The following is a 21,870-nucleotide window of genomic DNA, read 5'->3' as shown; positions in this document are numbered from 1 at the left end:
ACAGTTCGGCACGCGCGAGGGGCAAGTCAGTTCCCCCCCCCCCCCCCATGAGAGATAAAGGGGCCTGTGACAGGCAGGGAAGAAAGAAGAAACCAGGAAAATGAAAACTGGTTTTGAAGGTAAACAAAGCATTCATTATTCATGCTTGCTGTTGACCCTGGCCTGCAAATCATTAATTGCAACCTTATTGATTAGATGGAAACTGTCTGGATGTGAAACAAGACAGTAGCTGCTTATGGACTACTAGGAGGAACCACCTCCATTGATTCATGCCTAGAATCATGTTTCTGTGTACCGTGTATACCAGTACACTACGTACATAAAATATTGTTCGGACTCAACGGTATATTAGTAGTTGTTTGGAGTAGTAGTTAGTTTAGTATCAGTGCTCATGGGTTTATTTGTTAAAAGTATTGCAGTGCTGTGACAGTCTCAAATACATTGGATATATAAAAAAATAAAACTGACCGCAACCCACTGACTCACATATATGAGTTCAATCAGACAGGATTTTTTTACTGATATTGGGAACACTTTATGGCTGATAACATAGTTGATTTATTATAACAGACAGCAATAACCTCCAACTGATTGCCTCTGTAAACTATGCATAAATTTACTATAGTGATTACTGAATTTGCTTCCGACTGTTTTAAATATATTAAGGGCACCTTAGCGTGGGGGGTTGACAGATGTTTGTCGCAATGTGTGTTAGTGATTGAAATATTGCTGCGGGGTGCTTACATATTAGATTGGCACCAATGGCCAAAACTTTTATTTTTTTTTTATTATGTTTTATTGAGAGATGAATGTAAATATAATTTGAGGCTAGTAAAACAGATGAAAAACTGAATGAGAGGGTGGTGTGCTGCACTTCTATGGATGCTTCGAGCCGGTCACGTGACTGAAAGCGATCAATACCGTTCGAGTGCTGTTTGTAACGGAGCAGTTCATTGGTTAAAAACAGACGGAAACAGCACACGCTTTCTGTCACTGAAACTAGCCGACTAACTAGAGGGCCTGTTGTGTTTCTTTTAGGTCACCGTGGTTAAGATGAGAGAAGAATGATGAATGTGTAAAAAATGACCGATACTATTTTTATTGAGGCTGTTATGGCTTGTTCGGTGTCGCGTCCATAGCTGTGAAATACGCAGCGTTTTCTGTGTTTGCTGCGGCTGCCTAATCATTTTCCACCAATACATGCCGTAAAATAAAATAAATAAAAAAAAAAATACCAAAAAAAAATAAATAAAAAAAAAAACACGGTTATTGGTTACTATAAGTTAAACCATGGCAAAAGGTAAAAGATCAAGCACATACCGCGCGTTTAATTCGAATGGTTTGTTTTCCCCCTCGGCATAAAACGTTTTTGTGTGGCGTTCCCAGCAAGTGCCGAACAAGTCTATTTTTAAATACCTTTTATTCCGTTCTCAATCGAACAAAACGTATTTTGTTGTATTTTATCGTAGAAAACGCGTGCTTACTCGTATTAGATGTATAGTTCATAGCTAAAATAAACTCATGCACTGGTGTAACCTGCAGAAAAGACCACTGAACCAAAGCGAGAATCAGTGATCGAATCATTTTGGTGAGATGACTCAAATGACTCGAGTTGCTTGCTTTGGATGAATCAAAGTCTTCAACCCACACTTAAAAGCCCCTGGCGCGCTGCAAACTTGCCAGTACCAGGAAACCCAGTGATGACGCGGAAGTTGTAGCCCCGACGTGAATTGAAATCGAGCAGTCCCTCGCAGTAACAAGCGCCTGGCTTATGTCTGACTGGAGCTTGGGTTTGCGGTCATTCTGTAGGTGTCAACACGCGATTATAGACTGACCCCTACCACAGCAGGAAGCTCATTATCAGTTGAGAAATAGGTGAGTATTTCAATCCGTTGCTTTTGAAAATGATCGATGTGTTACATAAGTTGTGCACGACCATTAGAAGAGGACTCGAGAGAATCCTCTTTTCACCAGTACTGCTTTAAACGCGTTAGAAGTCGGCATTTCATTGTTTTAATGTCTGTTAAAATATAGATATCTACAAGTCGCTCAAGTCTAAATATCCCATTAGAATAGTCTGCATGCATTGCTTTCTTAACACCAGGCAGGATTTGAAGGCTTAATTGAGCTATTTGCAGTGCAACAGATGAATGGCATTGACTGTAAAGGATCTGAAAAGAGCTGTACTTAATGCATGTTTCTGACATGAGAACCCTTGCATGGGAACTATCTGTCTATCCAGGTTCGGCTCATGCCACTCCAAGTCACTTGCCTCAGGAAAATTACAGTGAACCATTAGTGAAGAATGCATGATGACAAGCCACAGCAGATTCTTCTGGGGTTTCTGGTTTTCAGGATTATGATGCATGTTGAATATGTTTCAGCTCCTAAAGGTTTTGACATGAACATAAATGTCCTTGTTATAGCAATCCATGTGAGACATCGACCCAGTTTTATCTCCCTCTGTGCCATGTTAGTACAGACTGGAACTGGTTCATATCGCTGTGCCACTTCAGCCAAAGTGTGTGAGAGAGAGATGGAGGGGAGTCTGTGTGGTTTGACAGAGATTAGATTTCTGGGTCGTGATGTAGTGAAGAAATAAAGGGATTATTGCATGAGAATCTGCATTATTTCTGCCCTTCTCACTCTGAATTTATTAGTCATTTGTGGAAGTAAACAGAACTGAGAAATAGAATGAAAGTGTGAGTTTTTCAGGACACACCCAACCACAGCTGCAGGGGTTTTTACAGTAAAAGTGAACAGGATATTTTTTTGACAACTGTCCTTACCCACCCAAGTCTTCACGTCTTAAGCTTTCAGTTGCTCCTGCTTATAATGTATAATATAAAGGTACACTGGACTGAGGCCCGTCCACACGGAGACGCATTTCGCTGTATACGACCTCAAAATATAGCTTTTCATCTAAAAGATGTATGTAGTAACAACTTGGCCCGCTCACTCTAAGTTAATTCCTACAGAAATGTGCGCTATTGAAGTGTGTGTGGAAGCTGAACAGCGGCGCGCTCACAGCTGGGACAGATGGAGGCACCGGGGGCTCTCACTTGCTCTTAAAATACTCCGTAATTGTTGGTCATGCAGATAAAAGTAATAAATATTTTGAATCCGTAAAGACGTCTATGTTTATTTGTGTGCACTCAGAATAACAACGAAAACAATGCGCTTCTGTAAAATAATTTAAAGCAAATAAGATGCACTTTCTGCCGTCATGGTCATGTGAACTTAAGTGAGAAACTTCGATACTCTGTGTATGAAAAAATAAATCTATAGAGAGTGAAATGGACTACTTGCAAATTAAAAAAAAATTAAAATAGAAAACGGGTGGTGTTAGCATGGATGATTTACAATTGATTTAATGAGTGTGCAATGCACAAAAGTGCATTGTTTCAAGATGGCCTTCAGTTCACTAAAATAATAAAAAAACTACATTTTGGATTTTATTTCAACTAAAGTGGGCATGCTGTGATATGTACTGTATTTTTATTTTTATTTTTTTAATTTTTTTTTTTACTGTAACTGACAGATTCTGGCAAAAAAAAAAAAAACACGGGAGTGGGAGGGAACAGGAGTCAATTCTTCCGGGATTGGGATGGGACAGGATTTTCCCCCAGTTTTTTTTGCAGGAGTGGGATGGGAGAGATTTGAAAATCCACTCCCATGTCACCCTCTGATAGGCGTTTCGTCCACACGGATCTGCCGTCTTGGGGGAGTGAAACCGATATTTTTTGAAACCGGGTCCCAGAGTGGATAAATTTGCGTTTTCAGGTGGACAGTGAATCCGTATATTTTCTGAAGCGATGACGTCATCAGCCCACGTCTCACCCCTAGTCAGACCACAGCTATGTCACGTAACAGCAACAAACCAACCTGAACAAACAATGAATGATTGTCTTTTTATTAACTAACATCAACACTGATTAATCAATGTATTTTTCCATGTTCGTTTGTATTACCGCGTGCAAGGTTGATACACATAGTCAAAGTCCTCTTCTCCATTTTTAGTGCATCTCTGTGGCAGATTTACAGCGGCACATGCTGGTCTGGTCATGTATACTACATCGTTTTGTCGGTTTTGTGGTTTCGTGTGGACGCAGATATTACTTGAGACGAGAAAAATAAAAAAGATAGGATAGGGAAAAGCCTCTCTAGCTTCGTGTGGACGTTAGCCTGAATGTATTTATGCAGCTTGGAATTTGCAACCAAATTTAATGCAAAAAAATATTAGTTATAGCATTTGGTCCATACAATATTAGTTATTTGCAGTTAATGCACAAAAAAAAGTTAATAGTGCACATCCAGTTGCACAAAAAATGGTTATTGCATTTAGCACACACAAAAAATTGTTGATTAATTTGATTGCACAAAAAATCTTTGTAGCATTTAGTGCACAAAATGTATTTATTCCACAAAAAAATGTTATTGAATTTGGCACACATAAATAGTAATTCAATTTAGTGGACAAATTAGTTATTGATGCACAAAGTTAGTTAGTGCACAAACATTTTAGTTATTGCATTTGGTGCACAAAAAATACCTATAGTGCACATAGTTTATCTATGGGTGTGCACCAACTGCAATAACTGAATTTGTATATGTTCAGAAGAAAATGTGATGGTGTTTGGCTTTGCAAATCCCACTGCTATAGAGCCAGGGTGTTGCTAGGGTATTCTGAGTGGTTGCTAGGTGGTTACTTGCTGGGCGAAATTAAAAGAGCCCTTTCCACTCCATGATGATTTTGTCTTTTTGCATGCAAGTCTGACTGCTTAGAAAAGCAATACACATGATTTGATACTTATAATTAGGGGTTTGGTCAGGTCACTATCCCTAGCATGAGCAAAAGTAAAATAGGGATGCTCTTTTAGAAAAGCACCACTTGTACAGCATTTCTTCTGCACTTTCCTTATCTTTCATGGGATAAACAGGCAGGGACATTCGCTCTCAAATGGCTAGAATAGCAATGAGAATTATTTGCTTTTATGTTGCAGTGCTGAATGTCTGCATGCTGTGATTATGATCTGAGCTCTCTGCCACTTAATCACGTCATCAAGCTTTCTCCTCACACGATGTGCAATTAACATCTGCCACCTGGCTCTTGCAGTATGTTTGTGATTTGACAGTAGAGTGGATGGGCTTTACTGAACAGTACTAGACAGCTCTGACTCTCTCTTGCAGTAGGTGCTGGTGTGGGGTGATTAGGCGAGCTCCATGTAAGAATGTGTGTTCTAGCTCCCGAGTGAATTAAAGTCCCTCCATACTAGTTCGTCCCAGTCTCAGCGCTTCTGTAATGAGTTGCAGAAAGATGAGCTAAGATAAAAGTACAGTCACCATCCAGAGGAAGAAGGGAGAGTGATTAAAAAGACAAAGACTGCACCTTAAAAAATGCTGACTGTTCAAACAGCAACTGAAAGTTGGAAGTAATTAAGGCACATCCGAATCCACTGAATGCATAACATCCCATCTGCTAAGATGCCTTCATCTCTCAGCGGTGTTTGAGGTTCTGGAGTTGAGCCTTGAGCGGTCTAATCTTGGGCTTAGTCTGGTCTCATGGGCCCGGGGTCTAGTATTGGTGGGTCTCATTACTCAGTGTCCTGGTGTGGATCTGGGTCTCAGCTTATAGTCTATGACACTATCTCCAGTGTACTAAAGCTGATAATGACCTCAGACACTTGCTGGCATGTTATCTTCAGCATTATAGAAAATTTGCAGGAATCTCCCTATATTGTTTATATATAAAACAAATAAAAAATTTGTTCTAACATTCTGAAGCACAAAAAATTAGTGCAGCATTTGGTGCACAAAAATAATATTGCTTTTTGTTTCACAAAAAAATAATTATAGCATTTGGTGCACAACAGTTAGTTATTGCATTTGATGAATGAAAAAATAGCTATTGCATTTAATGCACAAAAATAGTTATTGCATTTGATGCACAAAAATTATTTGGTGCACAAAAATGGGTTGATGCATTTGGTGCACAATTTTTTTTTATTTGTTGTACTAAAATGGGTTGTTGCATTTGGTGCACACAATTCCTTTTACATTTTTTAAATTGAATCAGGAATAACACAAATGTTATTGCATTTGTATGCATAGAGAGAAAGAGAACAAGATATGATTTATTTATTTATTTATTTATTTATGACTATTTATTTGACTATTTGTGCAAAAATATATTTTATATATACCCGAAATATATTTATTTTGAAAGTTGCCCTCATAATTCATTTTTAATGCTTATTTTGCTTGTGCCTCAAGTGGTCTAGCCCGGGTTTTGCATTGGTCTGGGAGGGGTCTTGTCTTGACTTCAGCTTGATGAAAGAAATGACTTTGAAATGGATGAAGAATCCTAAGAAGAAACTCAGTGATGCTTTAATCCAGCTCTCTCTCAGAGTGTTTTTTTCTTCCTAATTCTCTGCTCTATGGGGTGTCTGTCCTGATGCATTATGGTCAGTACAGCTGGCTCAGTTCACTGTGTGTCATGGCAACATGCGGCAGATATAACAAAAACAATGATCTCAATGATTTTTGTTCACTTTCTACATCCGCTCTCTCTGTTTTTCTTACACCAGTGGTTTTTCAAACCAGTCCTGCAAGCACCCCTACCACCTCACATGACACACATTTTGTGTGTCACCCTATAACTGACACACCCATTCAGGTCTTGCAGTCTCTGCTAATGAGCTGATGAGTTGAATTGGGTGTGATAGATGAGGGAGGTACACAGAAAATGTGCAATGCTGGTGGGGGTGCTCGCAGGACCGGTTTGAAAACCACTGTCTTAAACTATCAGCTTCTGTTTATTGATTCCTTTTTTGTGGTTCTCTTTCTGTTTCTCAGGGTTGTTTTGAGGTCAGATGATCTCTACGATGAGGCCGTAACTGAAGCTTTTCTTGAGGCTGGTGTCGATCGTTACCAGAATGGCCACTGCTAAGAAAGGTACAGCCAACCTTCACAACTAAAGTTTATAATTTTACAGGGGTTTTGTATGCATAATTGTCAATTGACCTGGTGAGTGTTTCCTTTTTTCTTTTTTTTGTGTAAACAACCCTGCTTCCTTTGTCATACGCCACATACAGTATATACTGTACTATTGCAGAATAATGGAAATAAACATTATCAGTAATTATTAGTGGTGCTTATATGGCAAATATCACTCTTACTACTATTCTTCTACTGACCTTACAGCAAAAAAAAAAAAAAGAAATATATATAAATTATGGAAATTATTGTTTTCATTCAGAAAGGATGCATTTAATTGAACAAAAGTGACAGTAAAGACATTTATGCATTTATGGTGTTTCCACAAAAATATGAAGCAGCACAACTGTTTTCAACATTGATAATAATTAGATATTTTTCTGAGCATCAGATCAGGACATTAGAATGATTTTGTATTTGTTCAGTGTCACTGTTTTTTACTGTATTTTTAAAACAAATAAATGCACCATTGGTGAGCAGAAGAGACTTCTTTTCAAAACATCAGAAAATCGTACCAACCCCAAACTTTATAAAAAAAAATATAAAAAAAACTCAAAACATAAAGAGCTGTTTTTTTATAATAATCTCACCACACTGACTTTGAACTTCAGTCTGCTTATCATGAGTTTTGACAACCTGCTGCTTTTTCATTCGCAGGAATGAGACTTCGAGTGATTTTAATAAAGCTAAAAATAATAATGAATTCTGCTCCAGTCGGTGGTGACTCAGCAGTTGCAAAACATGTGGGCTGTTTCTTATTATCAGGAAATGTGCAAGATCTTGTCTGTCTGAAAAGCCTTTCCCAGAGCCGTCGGAAAAACTCCCCGAAAGATAAAGTCTGTCTTCTTTCATTCCAATATTTATTTTGGTAATCAATCTGTCTCTCGCAACTCTAGTTATTGTCTGGAGGCATAAAGATGGCCTCCATTTAGTTTTTGTTTACGAATGCGATAAAGTTTCATTTGGAAGAAGGCAGAGGGTCTGTTGTCATGCTGCGTATTGTTGCAACAGCTCCAGAACATCTACGGTTTCTTCAGTTCAGACATCTGTGCAACATTCACAAAGCAACTTCTCATCACTGGCTTTGTCGTTGAATATTAAAGCACGAAACTGACCCCAGAACAGCTTTTTGGAAATGCTCCATTCCACAGGCCGGTTCTCAGAGGCCAGATTTCTTCTTGTTGCCATGGTGACTGTGTGAAGGTTTAGATGAGGTTCATAAAATGCAGTGCCTCTACAGCACCGCCGGGCATTCATTTAATAGAGAGTCCGTCCATCTCTGGTCCCAGCCAGACTGCAGCATTTCTGATTGGTTTCAAAAGAACAACACCACAAAGAACAGCTTTGGGTTCAGATGTGATTCAGCTCAAAGAGGTGGAGAGACCCTAGTCACGTACGGAAAATAATACTTTGGATTAATCTGATGTTCACTCAGAGAAACACAGATGCTCAAAAAATAGATCTTAAATTAAAATCTTATATTATTCTTTTATTTTTTCAGGATAACTTTTTTTGATAATATTGAGCTATTTTGATATGCATGTTTATATATGCTGTTTTTAATATTCTATATTTAATATAGGGTTATATAAGGACAATTGAACCATTTTTTCTAGTCATCTAAATGGCAAAAAGTGACCTGTTTTGTTTTATTTTATTTTATTATTTCTTTTAGTTTTTTTATTCTTCTTTTCTGTGTAAACAATTTGCTTGCTTTAAAAATAAAGCTGTTTATTATTTGTTATTAATAATAATAATAATAAAATAATTTCATCTGTTTTTCTAGCCTATTGGTTTATATAGAGCTGCACGGATGCTGGAGCCTTTATTATTATTTCTATTTTAGATTTTTTTTATTATTTAGTTATGTTTTCTCTGTAAGCACACTGAGAAGCTTGCTTTAAAAAGAAAGTTTATTATTATTATTATTTCATGCTTTTTGCCAAATAATCCAGCACTGGTAAAACTTGTACTAGAATATTTCTTATTATTTATTATGTTGTTTTGACATTGCATATCAGGATAATCACTAGTGAAACGTCTGTGTTCTTGTGACGCATTTTCGATGCATTTCTCAGGCATTTGGGGCTCAGGCGAGTGTCATAAAGACCTGAAAGTCATGGACATAAATACATAAACTCTTCAGGCCCTGCTGGTGTGGTGATAAATAATCTGTTCAATATTGTACTCATAGGTCATAAAATGTAGACTACATGTGTATCCATCTTAATTCTAGATCTCTGCTCCAGGACAGAGAGTATTTTAACGGGTTACAGATGCCTCTGTGTTGCTCGTGAGAGTGTTTATAGTGCTCTACTTTGGCCGAACAGTCAGAGTCCCATAACCTCTGTAATGAGGCCAGTTATGTAGACACTCCTGCTACAAATGCCGTCCCGTCCCAGCTTACATTACATTATGTGTAATTTTAACTCTGTAGCCACAAGCCCTTCAGGCGAACAGGGTCACCACTGACCCTCCAGATTCATATCACTATTTATAAAATCTCTTCAAATATGCTCATCCTAAAATTGCATGTGCTACTCTAGTTTATGATTTGCACTTGGCATTGCACAATGCAAATATAGTTTTATAGGCTTTTATAACGTAATGCACTTCATTTGTAGGACGCTTTATATAAAAGCATCTGCTAAATGATTAAATGCAATGTTTTATTGATCATAAAGATTAAAATATCTTATTGTGGCTGCCATTGGCCGCTATTATTGTTGCTCATATTTTGGTTTTAGTGATCTGAATAAACTCTGAACACACATACTGCACCAGTTGTGTCCGTGCAATCATGTGGCTTTTTGGCAAGCTGTTATATTACTATTTAAGTCATATCCAGATATTTGAATATCATGGAAATTAGTTTTTGACTTTGAAGGGTGATAAACCTGGAGCTCAAAAACCCTCTACTTGTATTAACAAGGTGAGCATGAGCGGTCAGCATGAATGTTTTCTTCAGAAAATGTAAAAATCTTTAAGTGCTCTTTAATTTAGATTTAAAGTAGAAGAAAAAGTTCACACAAAAAGGGAAATTAAGTGAGACATCTTATATCCAAAATGCAATAAAAGCAGGGATTTTTGCTGAGGCTTTGATCAGACATGGAGGATCTTAGAGTGAAAATGAAGGACAAATCTCCACAGCTGATGTTCATTACGGTGAACTTTGTGCTCAGTGGGTCCAGATGTGAGCGTTTAGATTCTGTTCAAACGTTTGGGGTCAGTAAGATTCGGCATTAAATTGATGAAATGGAACAGCAAAGACATGCTACAGAAGTTAGTTTGGACTTTCTATTCATTAAGAAGGCATCAAGGTTTTCACAACATATAAACCAGCACAACACTGATAATAATCAGAAATGTTTCTTGAGCAGTAAATCAGCATATTAGAATGATTTTCTGAAGATCACGTGACACTGAAGACCGGAGTAATGATGCTGAAAAATTCAGCTTTGATCACAGGAATAAATTACATTTTAAAATATATTTACAAAGGAAACAGTTATTTAAAATTGTAATAATATTTCACAATAGTACCGTGTTTTTCATCAAATAAATGCAGCCTTGGTGAGCAGAAGAGACTTCTCTCAAAAACATCCCCAAACTTTTTTTAAGGATGTGTGTGAAGACTCTTAATATGTGGTTTCCCTAACATAAAAGTACCCTGATCCTGCACCACAGACGGATTTTAAATGAAGAATTAGCATGATCATGCACTTTAGTTCAAGACCGGGTTTGATCTGTGTCTGAGAAATGTACCCCTGAGGGCCTGATTACTTGCTTTATTAAATCAGACTGTTAAAGAAAAAAAACCGGAAGAACATTGCAAGAGATTTTCTTCTTTCTTTTAGTTTTTTGATATTTTTAGTTCTGGTGCTTTAATTAGCACTTTGAATGTGCTGTAGGTGTTAGACAGCTTGCACAGCAAAAGCTGTAAAATATTTTAATGAATAATTACAGTTTAAAAGGCTGCTATGTTCTTGTTCCATTCTGTTTTCACTCTGTCTAGCTCTTTTTGAATGCATCTTACATAAAATCTCCACCACAACAAGTGAACCTGAAACCAGTTTTTCACTCCCTAATAAATCATGTGGGAAAGAAAGACTAAGGCCCTGTCCACACGGAGACGTGTTTCGCTGTATACGCATACATTTTTTATTGTATAGGCGTTTCGTCCACACAGATCTGGACTTTTGGGAGAGTGAAACTGATATTTATTTTTTTGTAACCGGGTCCCAGAGTGGATAAACTGAAAACGACGCCCTTGCGCTTTCATGTGGACAGCGAATCCGTATATTTTCTGAAGTGACGACGTCATCAGCACGTCTCACCCCTAGTCAGACACAGCTACGTCACGTAACAGCAACAAAAACATGAACAAACACTGAATGATTGTCTTTTTATTATTAACATCAACACTGATTAATAAATGTATTGTTCCATGTTCGTTTGTATATCGCGCGCAAGGTTTACGCGCATAGTCCAAGTCTTCTTCTCTGTTTTTAGTGTATGTCTGTGGCAGAATTACAGCGCCACATGCTGGTCTGGCATGTATACTGCATCATTTTGTGTTGGTTTTGTGTGGACGCAGATACTTCTTGAGACGAGAAAAAAAAAAAACATGTGGACGTAGCCTAAAAATAAAAACAGCCATATCAGTTTTGTTTGGCCCAAAACATACTCTGCATTAGCCAAGCAATCATATCTGCATACTTAAATCATAAGGTCATATCCTGTTGTCTGCATATTTTTTTATTCTCTTTTTTAGGTGCTTGTTTGATCCAAAGCTTAAAGGAATCGTTCAACCAAAAAAAATGAAAAATTTGCTGCAAATGTACTCAGACCCTCAGGCCACCCAAGATGAGTTTGTTTCTTCATTGGAACAGATTTGTAGAAATGTAGCATTACATGACTTGCTCAGTAATGGATGCTCTGCAGTGAATGGGTGCCGTCAGAATGAGAGTCCAAACAGCTGATAAAAACAAAACAATAAACCACAGCACTCCAGTCCATCAGTTCACGTCATGTGAAGTGAAAAGCTGTGTGTTTTTGTAAGAAACAAATACATCAAGACATTTTCAACTTTAAACCATTGCTTTCGGCTAAAATATGAGTCTATAATCCATGATAACACTCACCTCCAGTGAAAAAGTCCAGCGAGGAAGCATCAGATTGAAATTAAAAACAGCTTAATGATGGATTTGTTTCTTATAAACATGCAGCTTTTCACTTCAAGGCATTAACCGAGGGACTGGAGTGTTGTGGATTATTGTGATGTTTTTATCAGCTGTTTAGACTCTCATTCTGATGGCACCCATTCACGGCAGAGCATCCATTGGTGAGCAAATGTTCTCCACAACTCTGTTCCAATCAAGAAACAAACTCATCTTGGATGGACTGAGGGTCAATACATTTTTCAGCAAAGTTTCATTTTTGGTTGAACTATTCCTTTAAATTAAAAACTGTTTTTTTTTTTTTTTTTTAAAGCATGTAAGACCTTGAAGGCATTGGGTTTATTTTACACATCAACAGATCCAAGTGATTTAAACTGAACTGGTTTTGTATTCAACTACTTAAATGCATATTATGCCTTTTTAAACTAAAGCTGGTAAATTCAATGCACAACCTGACTAATGTAAGCCCAGTTTTTCTACAGCCTTCTTTAAGTGAAGAAATGAAAAGATCTCTGATATTAGTCTGAAGGTATTCCAGGGTTTTCAGGTGTCAGATGGCAAGCTTGATTGAATAATTTCAACTTTAAAAGCTTCTTGCAGAAAATTATCATTCAGAGACGCACAATCTTGATGTCAGTAAACCTGTGGTCGGTGTGTAATTAGCGCAGCTGTAAGCGCTTTGCTTTTGTTCCTCCTGCAGCAGCGTCGTCTAAGACGGGGGGCGTTCGCTTCACTGAGGAACCCGCCGCAGCAGCCGCCGCTCACTCTCATGTGCATTTTGATGAGAAACTGCACGACTCCGTTGTCATGGTGATACCCAAATCAAACGGAAACTTCCTGGTTAAGGTGAGAGCTAATTAAATTGCTGGGATCATTCATTAGCTTAATTTTAAGGTCTCAGGTCACAAACATGAGTTCATATTACAGGAAGAACATTGATTTTATTTCTCAGCTCACATCAAAGCTTCAGCTTCTTTCCTTCGGTCAGCATGGTTCTACTTGACTTCTAGTCTTTGTATTATGTGAAAAGACAGTGACAGAAACTCATGCCAGGAGCCATTCCAGCTGTATCTGGGATTTCAAGAGGAAAAAAAAACAGGATCAGGAAATGACACAAGCCAGATTTGAACTGCATCACCTACATATGAGCAGAACAGGTCAATATGTCCGAGCATGTGCGCTGACCGCTAGACCACAGCTTTGACAAGACTATATATACATAGTTTTTTTTTTTTTTCAACTATGACTAATTGTTTCTATTTTTTTGGTGCAATGCATTGCCATCAAGCTTTTTATTAGTGGGTCTCACTAAGGCAAGCTATTTGAACAAATACCCCTTATTTTTAAGCTGTGCAACTTATTTTTTAATGAGTGAAGCTGAATGATATCTCAAATCATGCTGCTTGCGCGAAGTGCAGATGTTACTTTTCTAAGTGATCAGGCTTAGTTTTTTTGGAACACCTTCGATGGATGGATGGATGGATAGTGAAAACGATGGATGGATGGATGGATGGATGGATAAAAACGATATATGGATGGATGGATGGATGGATGGATGGATGGATGGATGGATGGATAGAGAAAACGATGGATGGATGGATGGATGGATGGATGGATAGTGAAAACGATGGATGGATGGATGGATGGATGGATAGAGAAAACGATGGATGGATGGATGGATGGATGGATGGAGAAAACGATGGATGGATGGATGGATGGATGGATGGAGAAAACGATGGATGGATGGATGGATGGAGAAAACCGATGGATGGATGGATGGATGGATGGATGGATGGATGGAGAAAACGATGGATGGATGGATGGATGGATGGAGAAAAGGATGGATGGATGGATGGATGGAGAAAAGGATGGATGGATGGAGAAAACGGATGGATGGATGGATGGATGGATGGATGGAGAAAACGATGGATGGATGGATGGATGGATGGAGAAAAGGATGGATGGATGGAGAAAACGGATGGATGGATGGATGGATGGATGGATGGATGGAGAAAACGATGGATGGATGGATGGATGGATGGATGGAGAAAACGATGGATGGATGGATGGATGGATGGATGGATGGATGGATGGAGAAAATGGATAGATGGATGGATGTGATGAACAAACAATTGATGGCTGGCTGGATGGATGGAATGAACGATGGATGGATGATGGATAATATACTAAGAACAATGGATGGATAGACTGGTGGATTAATGGATGATAGAATGATGGATGATGGATAGAACAAACAGTGGATAGATAGAATGATGGATGGATGGAACGATGTAAAGAACAAAGGATGGATGGATGGATAAAATAATGAATAATGGATAGAATAATAGATGGATAGATGGAATGATGATTGATGGATGCATGCATAGACAGAAAGAATTAATATATATATATAAAATTAATAAAATTTTAGCGCATTCCATAATCTAAGCTTTATGCTTTCAAATATAAATCTTATAAATAATTTAAATTTATATCCTTTTTTTTTATATTTGTATTTGTTTCAAACCTTTTTTTTTTTTTTTTTATTACTTTTGCTTACTAGAATGTTATTGTTATGAATCAGTGTGTGTGTTTGTTTTTTTCATTAAAAAAACGAATGTGTATTATGAAAGTAAACAAGATCTATTTTGATCTCATGTCGACTCTTAACATGTTTCTAATAGTTTACTGAAGCTCCACTCTCACAAGTTGTTTGTTGTTGTTATGAGAACAGTGACTTTTTGAACATATTTGATGGCACAGAGACTCAGTGTTTGTGTTCCTCCTACTCGCAAATATCTAAAAGACAAGATACACAATCATGCTTGCGTTCACTCTGCAGTGGGGGTCATATTCTCTGACTCTTTTCATTGCAAATTTCAATCTCAAACTACCCTACTACACCCCACTTTACACACAACCAACTACGGTGAACCACACTCAAAAATTATGCTCTTGACGTGACGTGACGTGACGTGACATTCAGCCAAGTATGGTGACCCATACTCAGAATTTGTGCTCTGCATTTAACCCATCCGAAGTGCACACACACAGAGCAGTGAACACACACACACACTGTGAACACACACCCGGAGCAGTGGGCAGCCATTTTATGCTGCGGCGCCCGGGGAGCAGTTGGGGGTTCAGTGCCTTGCTCAAGGGCACCTAAGTCATGGTATTGAGGGTGGAGAGAGCGCTGTACATTCACTCCCCCCACCCACAATTCCTGCCGGCCCGAGACTCGAACTCACAACCCTTCTACATTTAGACCAACACTCTAACCACTAATAAGTGCCCTCCCATTAGTAATATAAACACCTGTACCTCTGGACTGTGTCTGTTCTGTTTGATTATTGCATTTTTGATGAGGGCTCTGGTCAGATAAGACGTTATTTGATTCTGTCGTCCTTCACTGAGACCCAGATGCAGTTTGACATTTCCTGGCATGAGTTCTGTCACTTTTCCAGTTCCCATTGTTTTCATTTCAAAATATCATCCCGATTTCCTTCCGTGGTTAGTAAGATCTAAATATCAGCATCTACATGAAACTGCATAGTTTGTCTCTATTTGGGCATCTGGATAGATTCAACTGTTCCATTAAAAAAAAAAAAAAAAAAATTGGTACATCAAAGCTGATTTCGTTAATGATATCAGCTATCAACTATGATGTCATCAATGAAGCAATCGACTATGATTCATAAATGAAAGTCAACTAGGGATTCATAAGTAAACTGTAATCCATACAATGATTTCATCACTCTGCTAAGATTTCATTAACATCATTTATCACTGTAAACTATGATCTCAGATCAAGTGCAAACAACAGTCTGACTCATGTTCCTGGTGTCTCATAGACCTGCCGACACCCAACCATAACCTCCCTGCTTCTCTCCATCTCCTCAGGTGGGCTTCCTGAAAACACAGCACCGATATGAGATCGTGTTCACACTGCCAGAGATGATGCCAGAGCTCGGGAAAGACGTGTGTCCAGCCCCCATCCCCAATCCACACCTCCGTATCACTAACATAACACCGTCCTCAGACGGTACGTCCCATCGCTCGAGGTTCAGCCCTCTGACCCAAAACAGCTGAACATGCAGACTTATAGCAGTGATTCCCAAACGTTTTTTGTCAGCCAAACACCTTTGACCTACAATATTTCCTTTCCCATTTTTTAAGTGAGGCTTAACTTTTCAAATCCTTTAGGCATATTGAAAACCTTATATTAGCTGCTATCCACCTTTTTCTTCCTGTAAAAATGAGCGCAGCCATTTGTAAATTCTATGGGTCTAACATCTAGTCTCATCCACATCCAGCTATTTTTAGCTGTACAAAACAGGTTGTTTTGCTGCTTGATATTGAAAATCGGTGTGTCTTACCATATTATTTTTAATGTATTATCTTAATGGTGAACACACTGGTTTGAAGTGCAAACAGTTTTACCTTTTACTGCATGTTGTTATTCTTCTCGTTATTATACCTACAGCGGCTAATCAACCAGAAGTCTTGCCCATAGGCTTACTTCTGTGTTGAAGAAAAAGGTGGATAGCGTAAGCTACTATTGTAGAAATTAATAGAAGTTTATTCTAGCGATCATAGGCGCCGATTTATGTCTCTGTCGGTGGGTGCTCAAACTTGCAGGTGTTTTATTGATTTATTTATTTTTTTTTATATATAAAACACATTTTCACCACTAACTAGGATAAGTTATCATACACATATGCAACAAATTTTATATTTTCAAATTTTTCATTCTCATTAATCAGTAATTAATTATACTGGGTTTTAGATTTTCCTCGAGTACACGCCGTTTGATGGTGTGTTTGATGAATTCACTACCCAAAATTTATCTTGCGAAGTGAAACGCATGGATTGCAAACACATTTAGTAACCAAATAATACACACATTCTTTCTATGAGGGCTGTGCTTCACTAAATGAAATGATTTAATAAATACCTGTTTACAATAAGCACTTATTCGCGCGTACACAGGACAAAGTTTGAGGGCACACACTATCTGAAGGAGTCATGATCACTATATGGGATAGCAAGCCTGCTGCAAGACATGAGATTCGTGAGAAGTTTTTTGTGGAACAGAAAATGTTTCTTCTTTGGAATCATTGCGAAAACCCTTTTGGAAACTTTCTTTATGAGACTTTTACAATGGCATTAGCACATACAGATCACAAATATGGCTGAGCCTCACGTGCTCTTATGAGTAAAACTCCTCTGCATATTCCAGCAAATGGCCCTCACAACCGGTTTCCACCAGTTATTTCATGAGAAAACATGAACGAGTGCTCTATGATCATCGGTCTACAAATGCTTCTTCAGCAAGCGTGAATCATCGCATAGTGCTACTGAATACACAATTCACTGAACGCTTTAAATGCTGTGGCTCTGATGATAAAAAAACACTCTCTTTACTCTTTAAACTGGTGCTCATTTGAGAGTATTGGCATGATCAATTAAACAAATAGATACATAGGCTATATGGTATTTATTTACAGTGATTAAAAATAACAGAGATTTATGGTTTAATGTGCAGCTGAGTAGGTTATGTGCTCTGTGAGACATCTAGTGAATTTAAACTTTAAGTGTGTCATTTTTCAGTGAATACCATTCTCAAAGTACAGAGAACGTGCTTGTGCATTTAAAACACTGATCTATAATAGATAACATTACAGATAGGCTAGATATATAGATCAGTGTTTTAAAAACGTGAGAAGCATGTCACTGGATTCTCAAGATGCGTTTTTAAATGTTGAACTTGTGTGTTCAAGAAACGCAGTGCTGAAATGCCAGCTCAGCATCAGCAAATTTTATCTAGCGCATATTTACGTAGAACAGTATAGTAGAATGGGAAAAGCGTTCTATGTGAACCATTTATACGTTGACTTCATTACATGGTAGCTACCGTGTTTATACTGTGAGTGTCCCACTCCCAATATGTCAATTTACGGCTCAATACAGTTACGGTTCGTTTCCACAAGTGCAGAGGAGTGAGCGCTTTCAATCTGTTCCTATAGAAGTTGAGCTTAAATGCTCATGCGGTGCATTATGGGATTGAAAGCGGCTTGTAGAAAGCAGCCAAGAGCATCAAAAAGGTTGGGCATTTCTCAACTTTATGCAAATATTGAGTAGGAAAGGCAAGATTTTGACATGTTTCCAAGTGTTTGCTAAACTGGTGGATTACTGAGCTGAAATCAGTAAATGCACTTTGCATGCTTTCAATATAACCGCCGTTAAAAGAAGATGAAATGCAAACAGGGTGTAAACACTGTTTTCAGAGACGTGCTCTGCCCTAAATTTGACACATCCCAAAGCAGTGGCGTGGTAGCGTTGCCAGTGGCACTGAGCACAGATTTGATGCTGTAGTGGAAACACACTGTTAGTTTGGAGACCATGAGACGGACCATGAAGTTTATGATGCCACTTGTGGTGCTGAAATTAAGCCGCTTTGATGTAGGTTTCATTTATTTACATATATTAAAATATCAAAGCATTTATGAATTATTCAGTGCATAGCTGAATAGCTTACAATATGCATTCTCTGAGACATCTGGGGAAATTAAAGGCAAATGCATTATTGTTATGTTGCCGTTTAATACACAATGGATGCTTTTGTGTGTTTAAAAACAAGAGGCAGTGGAGTCTTCTCACAGCGTTCAAAAAACGCAATGCTCATGCCCAGACGTGGGAGACACGAACACAGCATCAATGAAATTCATCTAGCACAAATTCACGTTGAAAAAGAAAGGAAAGCAGCGCAGTAGAATGCAGAAAGTGTTCTTTATGAATGGCTGCTAAACCATTAATAGCCTACTTTGACTGTTAAATACGGTGTTTACATACTTTGTGTCTCCCAATATATCAACTTCTGTCTCAGTAGCGTTAGTTTGGAGACTGGGCTATACCTGTTTGTGATTATAATGCCACTCGTGACATAGCTCACAGTAGCTTTAAGGCATTTTGCATTGGCGTGATAAATTGCGTGCGTGTACTCAGGAAAGGATAAATACAGGTATCAAACAGGAGATGTGCCCATGAATGGATAGCCTATACAACTGGTGTGACCTACAGCTAAACAAACGTTCTGTCTGTTAGATAAAGACTTCTTTGTTTGCACAATGGCTGTAGATGAATCTGTAGATGAATGACATTTTGTTTTTGACTCTGTCTTCAGGAGGTCTGAGGGTGACATGTGAATATATGGCCCATCAGGAGGGAGTGATGTGTGAGGAGGTGCAGATTCTCAGTGAGAGCAAAGAGGATGCAAGCGTGAAGGTTAAAGTTCATGCTCGTGTCATGGGTAAGTGACAGCATATTTATTATTATCCTGGCAGTTTCTTGGAGTTATAGTTGTTGAGAAATTTTGGGGTGATATTTAAGGCACACTCTTAAATGATATGCTGAATGAAGGAGATCAGATGTCAGGTTATTTGCTGCCCTCTACTGGTGTTTTTATGTAAAACTGATTAAAGGGATATTTCAGGTAAACTCATCTGCAGCTTGTGGCATAATGTTCATCCCCACAAAAATAACTTCAACTTGTCCCTTATTTCTTTTCAGTTCCACTGTAAGTATCTCACTGTAAACCAAATTTTTGCAATTTTTGAAGAAAAGGAAGAACGGGGACAATATTTTGTCATTATGCCACAGATGCTCTCAACCTATCTTGTACCAATCGTGGCATTTTAAAAATTAAAAGAATAGTTTACCCAAACATGAAAATTTGCTGAAAGTTTACTCACCCTCAGGCCATCCAAGATGTAGATGAATTTGTTTCTATATCAGATTTGGAGAAATGTAGCATTTCATTACTTGCTCACCAGTGGATCCTCTGCAGTGAATGGGTGCCGTCAGAATGAGAGTCCAAACAGCTGATAAAAACATCACAATAATCCACAAGTAATCCACACCACTCCAGTCCACCAATAAATGTCTTATGAAGTGAAAAGCTGCATGTTTGTAAGAACAAAATCCATCAAGATGCTTCTAACTTTAAACAATTACTTCTGCCTAAAATACGAGTCCTCGATGTATAATATTGCTTTCTACATTAAAAAATAAATCTTGTCTGAATCAGGTGTGAAATATAAACAAATCAAGCACCGTTTACATATGAAAACTGTCCAAAGCAGTTCTAAACAAATATGAGTGTGGATTTTGACTAGAGGGGATGAACTTTTTTACTGGAGGAAGTGTTTCGGATTTTGGCCTGAGGCGATGGTTTAACGTTAAAAACGCCTTAATGATTTGTTTCTTGCAAACATGCAGCTTTTCGCTTCACAAGATGTTAACTGATGGACTGGAGTGGTGTGGATAACCCTGTCACTTGTGGATTACTGTGATGTTTTTATCAGCTGTTTGGACTCTCATTCTGACGGCACCCATTCACTGCAGAGCATCCACTGATGAGCAAGTGATGGAATGCAAAATTTCTCAAAGTCCAAGAAACAAATTCATCTTTGATTGCCTGAGGTTGAGTACATTTTCTGCCAATTTTCATTTTTGGGTGAACTATTCCTTTAAAATAGCATGTTCTGTGCACTGATGATGCTGTCCATATAGAGTTAACTTCTCTTCTGTCAGACCGTCATCACGGGACTCCGATGCTGCTGGAAGGCGTGCGCTGCATAGGAGCAGAACTCGAGTACGACTCCGAGCAAAGCGACTGGCAAGGCTTCGACTAAATGCCTGAACCTCACAGACTTCCCGATCAGTGACGCGTATCTCCTGTCGGGAGCAACAGAATATTCCAGCTTCTGGAATTCTGTTGTCCGTGTCACTGCTTTCTGCTCACAGCGTTTAAAAAAACAAACTGTGGTTACTAGCTTGTTTGTACTGTTACAATGGAATGCAGGAATAATCTTTCGTTTACTGTAGCTCTCTGTGATTTGATGTTTTTCAGGTTTGGATAAAAAACAACAATCAAATGGTGTGCGTTTCCTCCAGCTGAATTTCAGTGTTATGATTGAATGTTTCTTTTAGATAAAACAAATATAATATGCTCTTATGTCTGTGTTTCTGCACTTTCTTGCTCCAATCTGATGTGATTCTAAGGTTTTTAAACTAATTCTAGGAGTGATGCTTGTGCTCACTGTGAATAAGCCTCTTATTTGTACCAGTAGGAGGCACTGCTGACCACAAAATCAATCTTAAATGTTTCACCATGAACTTTGTAGGCATCTTGGCTTTAAAATTTGAATGTTTTGATTCATCTACTGAAATAATTTGATAGTAATTTACTCTAAATCATTTAGATCCAGCAAATGTTGGTGATTTTGTCTGCCCTGATAGATTTTTAACGAGATCATCACATTAAGGGCTGTTCCTTCATCTTTTGTGTGTAACATCGGTCTGTTTTGTCAGCCAAAGTGCCTGAAATCATGTACACTGTTAGTTTATTTGATTGTACCCTCATGTAAATTGAGCCATTACACACTGAATGTTGGCAGCCTTATTCCAGCATAGTATTGTATGTCTATTCTTAACTCCATATAACTGCTTTTATGAGGTCTCTGGATCTCTTTAAAAGTTTGTGTGCTTTCAAACGGAAATTCAAAATTATTTCTACCAGAGCAAATAATCTTGACTGTTTTCACTGTTGACGGCTTGTCTCTTACTGTATTTTTTTTTTTTTTTACTCTCAAGCAAATAAAATTCACATCTTGTTACAAAATGCATTTAT

At 38.1% G+C, this 21,870-nt stretch overlaps 2 protein-coding genes across 2 annotated transcripts in view; both read left to right on the top strand.

Annotated features, from left to right (window-relative positions):
• Positions 1-21,870, top strand: part of LOC109093089 (protein mono-ADP-ribosyltransferase PARP15) — a 619,635-nt gene that overhangs the window by 413,861 nt on the left and 183,904 nt on the right. The gene's annotated exons all lie outside the window — the stretch shown is intronic.
• LOC109093090 (UPF0687 protein C20orf27 homolog) lies at positions 6,799-21,861 on the top strand. The gene is made up of 5 exons (XM_019106819.2): positions 6,799-6,954; positions 12,877-13,022; positions 16,080-16,221; positions 19,363-19,488; positions 20,772-21,861. Exons 1-5 carry the CDS (start codon positions 6,936-6,938, stop codon positions 20,870-20,872), a joined length of 534 nt encoding a protein of 177 aa, XP_018962364.2. The 5' UTR covers positions 6,799-6,935; the 3' UTR covers positions 20,873-21,861.

The sequence above is a fragment of the Cyprinus carpio genome, chromosome B7 (genome assembly GCF_018340385.1).
Source record: "Cyprinus carpio isolate SPL01 chromosome B7, ASM1834038v1, whole genome shotgun sequence".
Lineage (NCBI taxonomy): Eukaryota > Metazoa > Chordata > Actinopteri > Cypriniformes > Cyprinidae > Cyprinus > Cyprinus carpio.
Note: the sequence above shows the minus strand (reverse complement) of the source record. Positions and strands in the feature narration are given on the sequence as shown.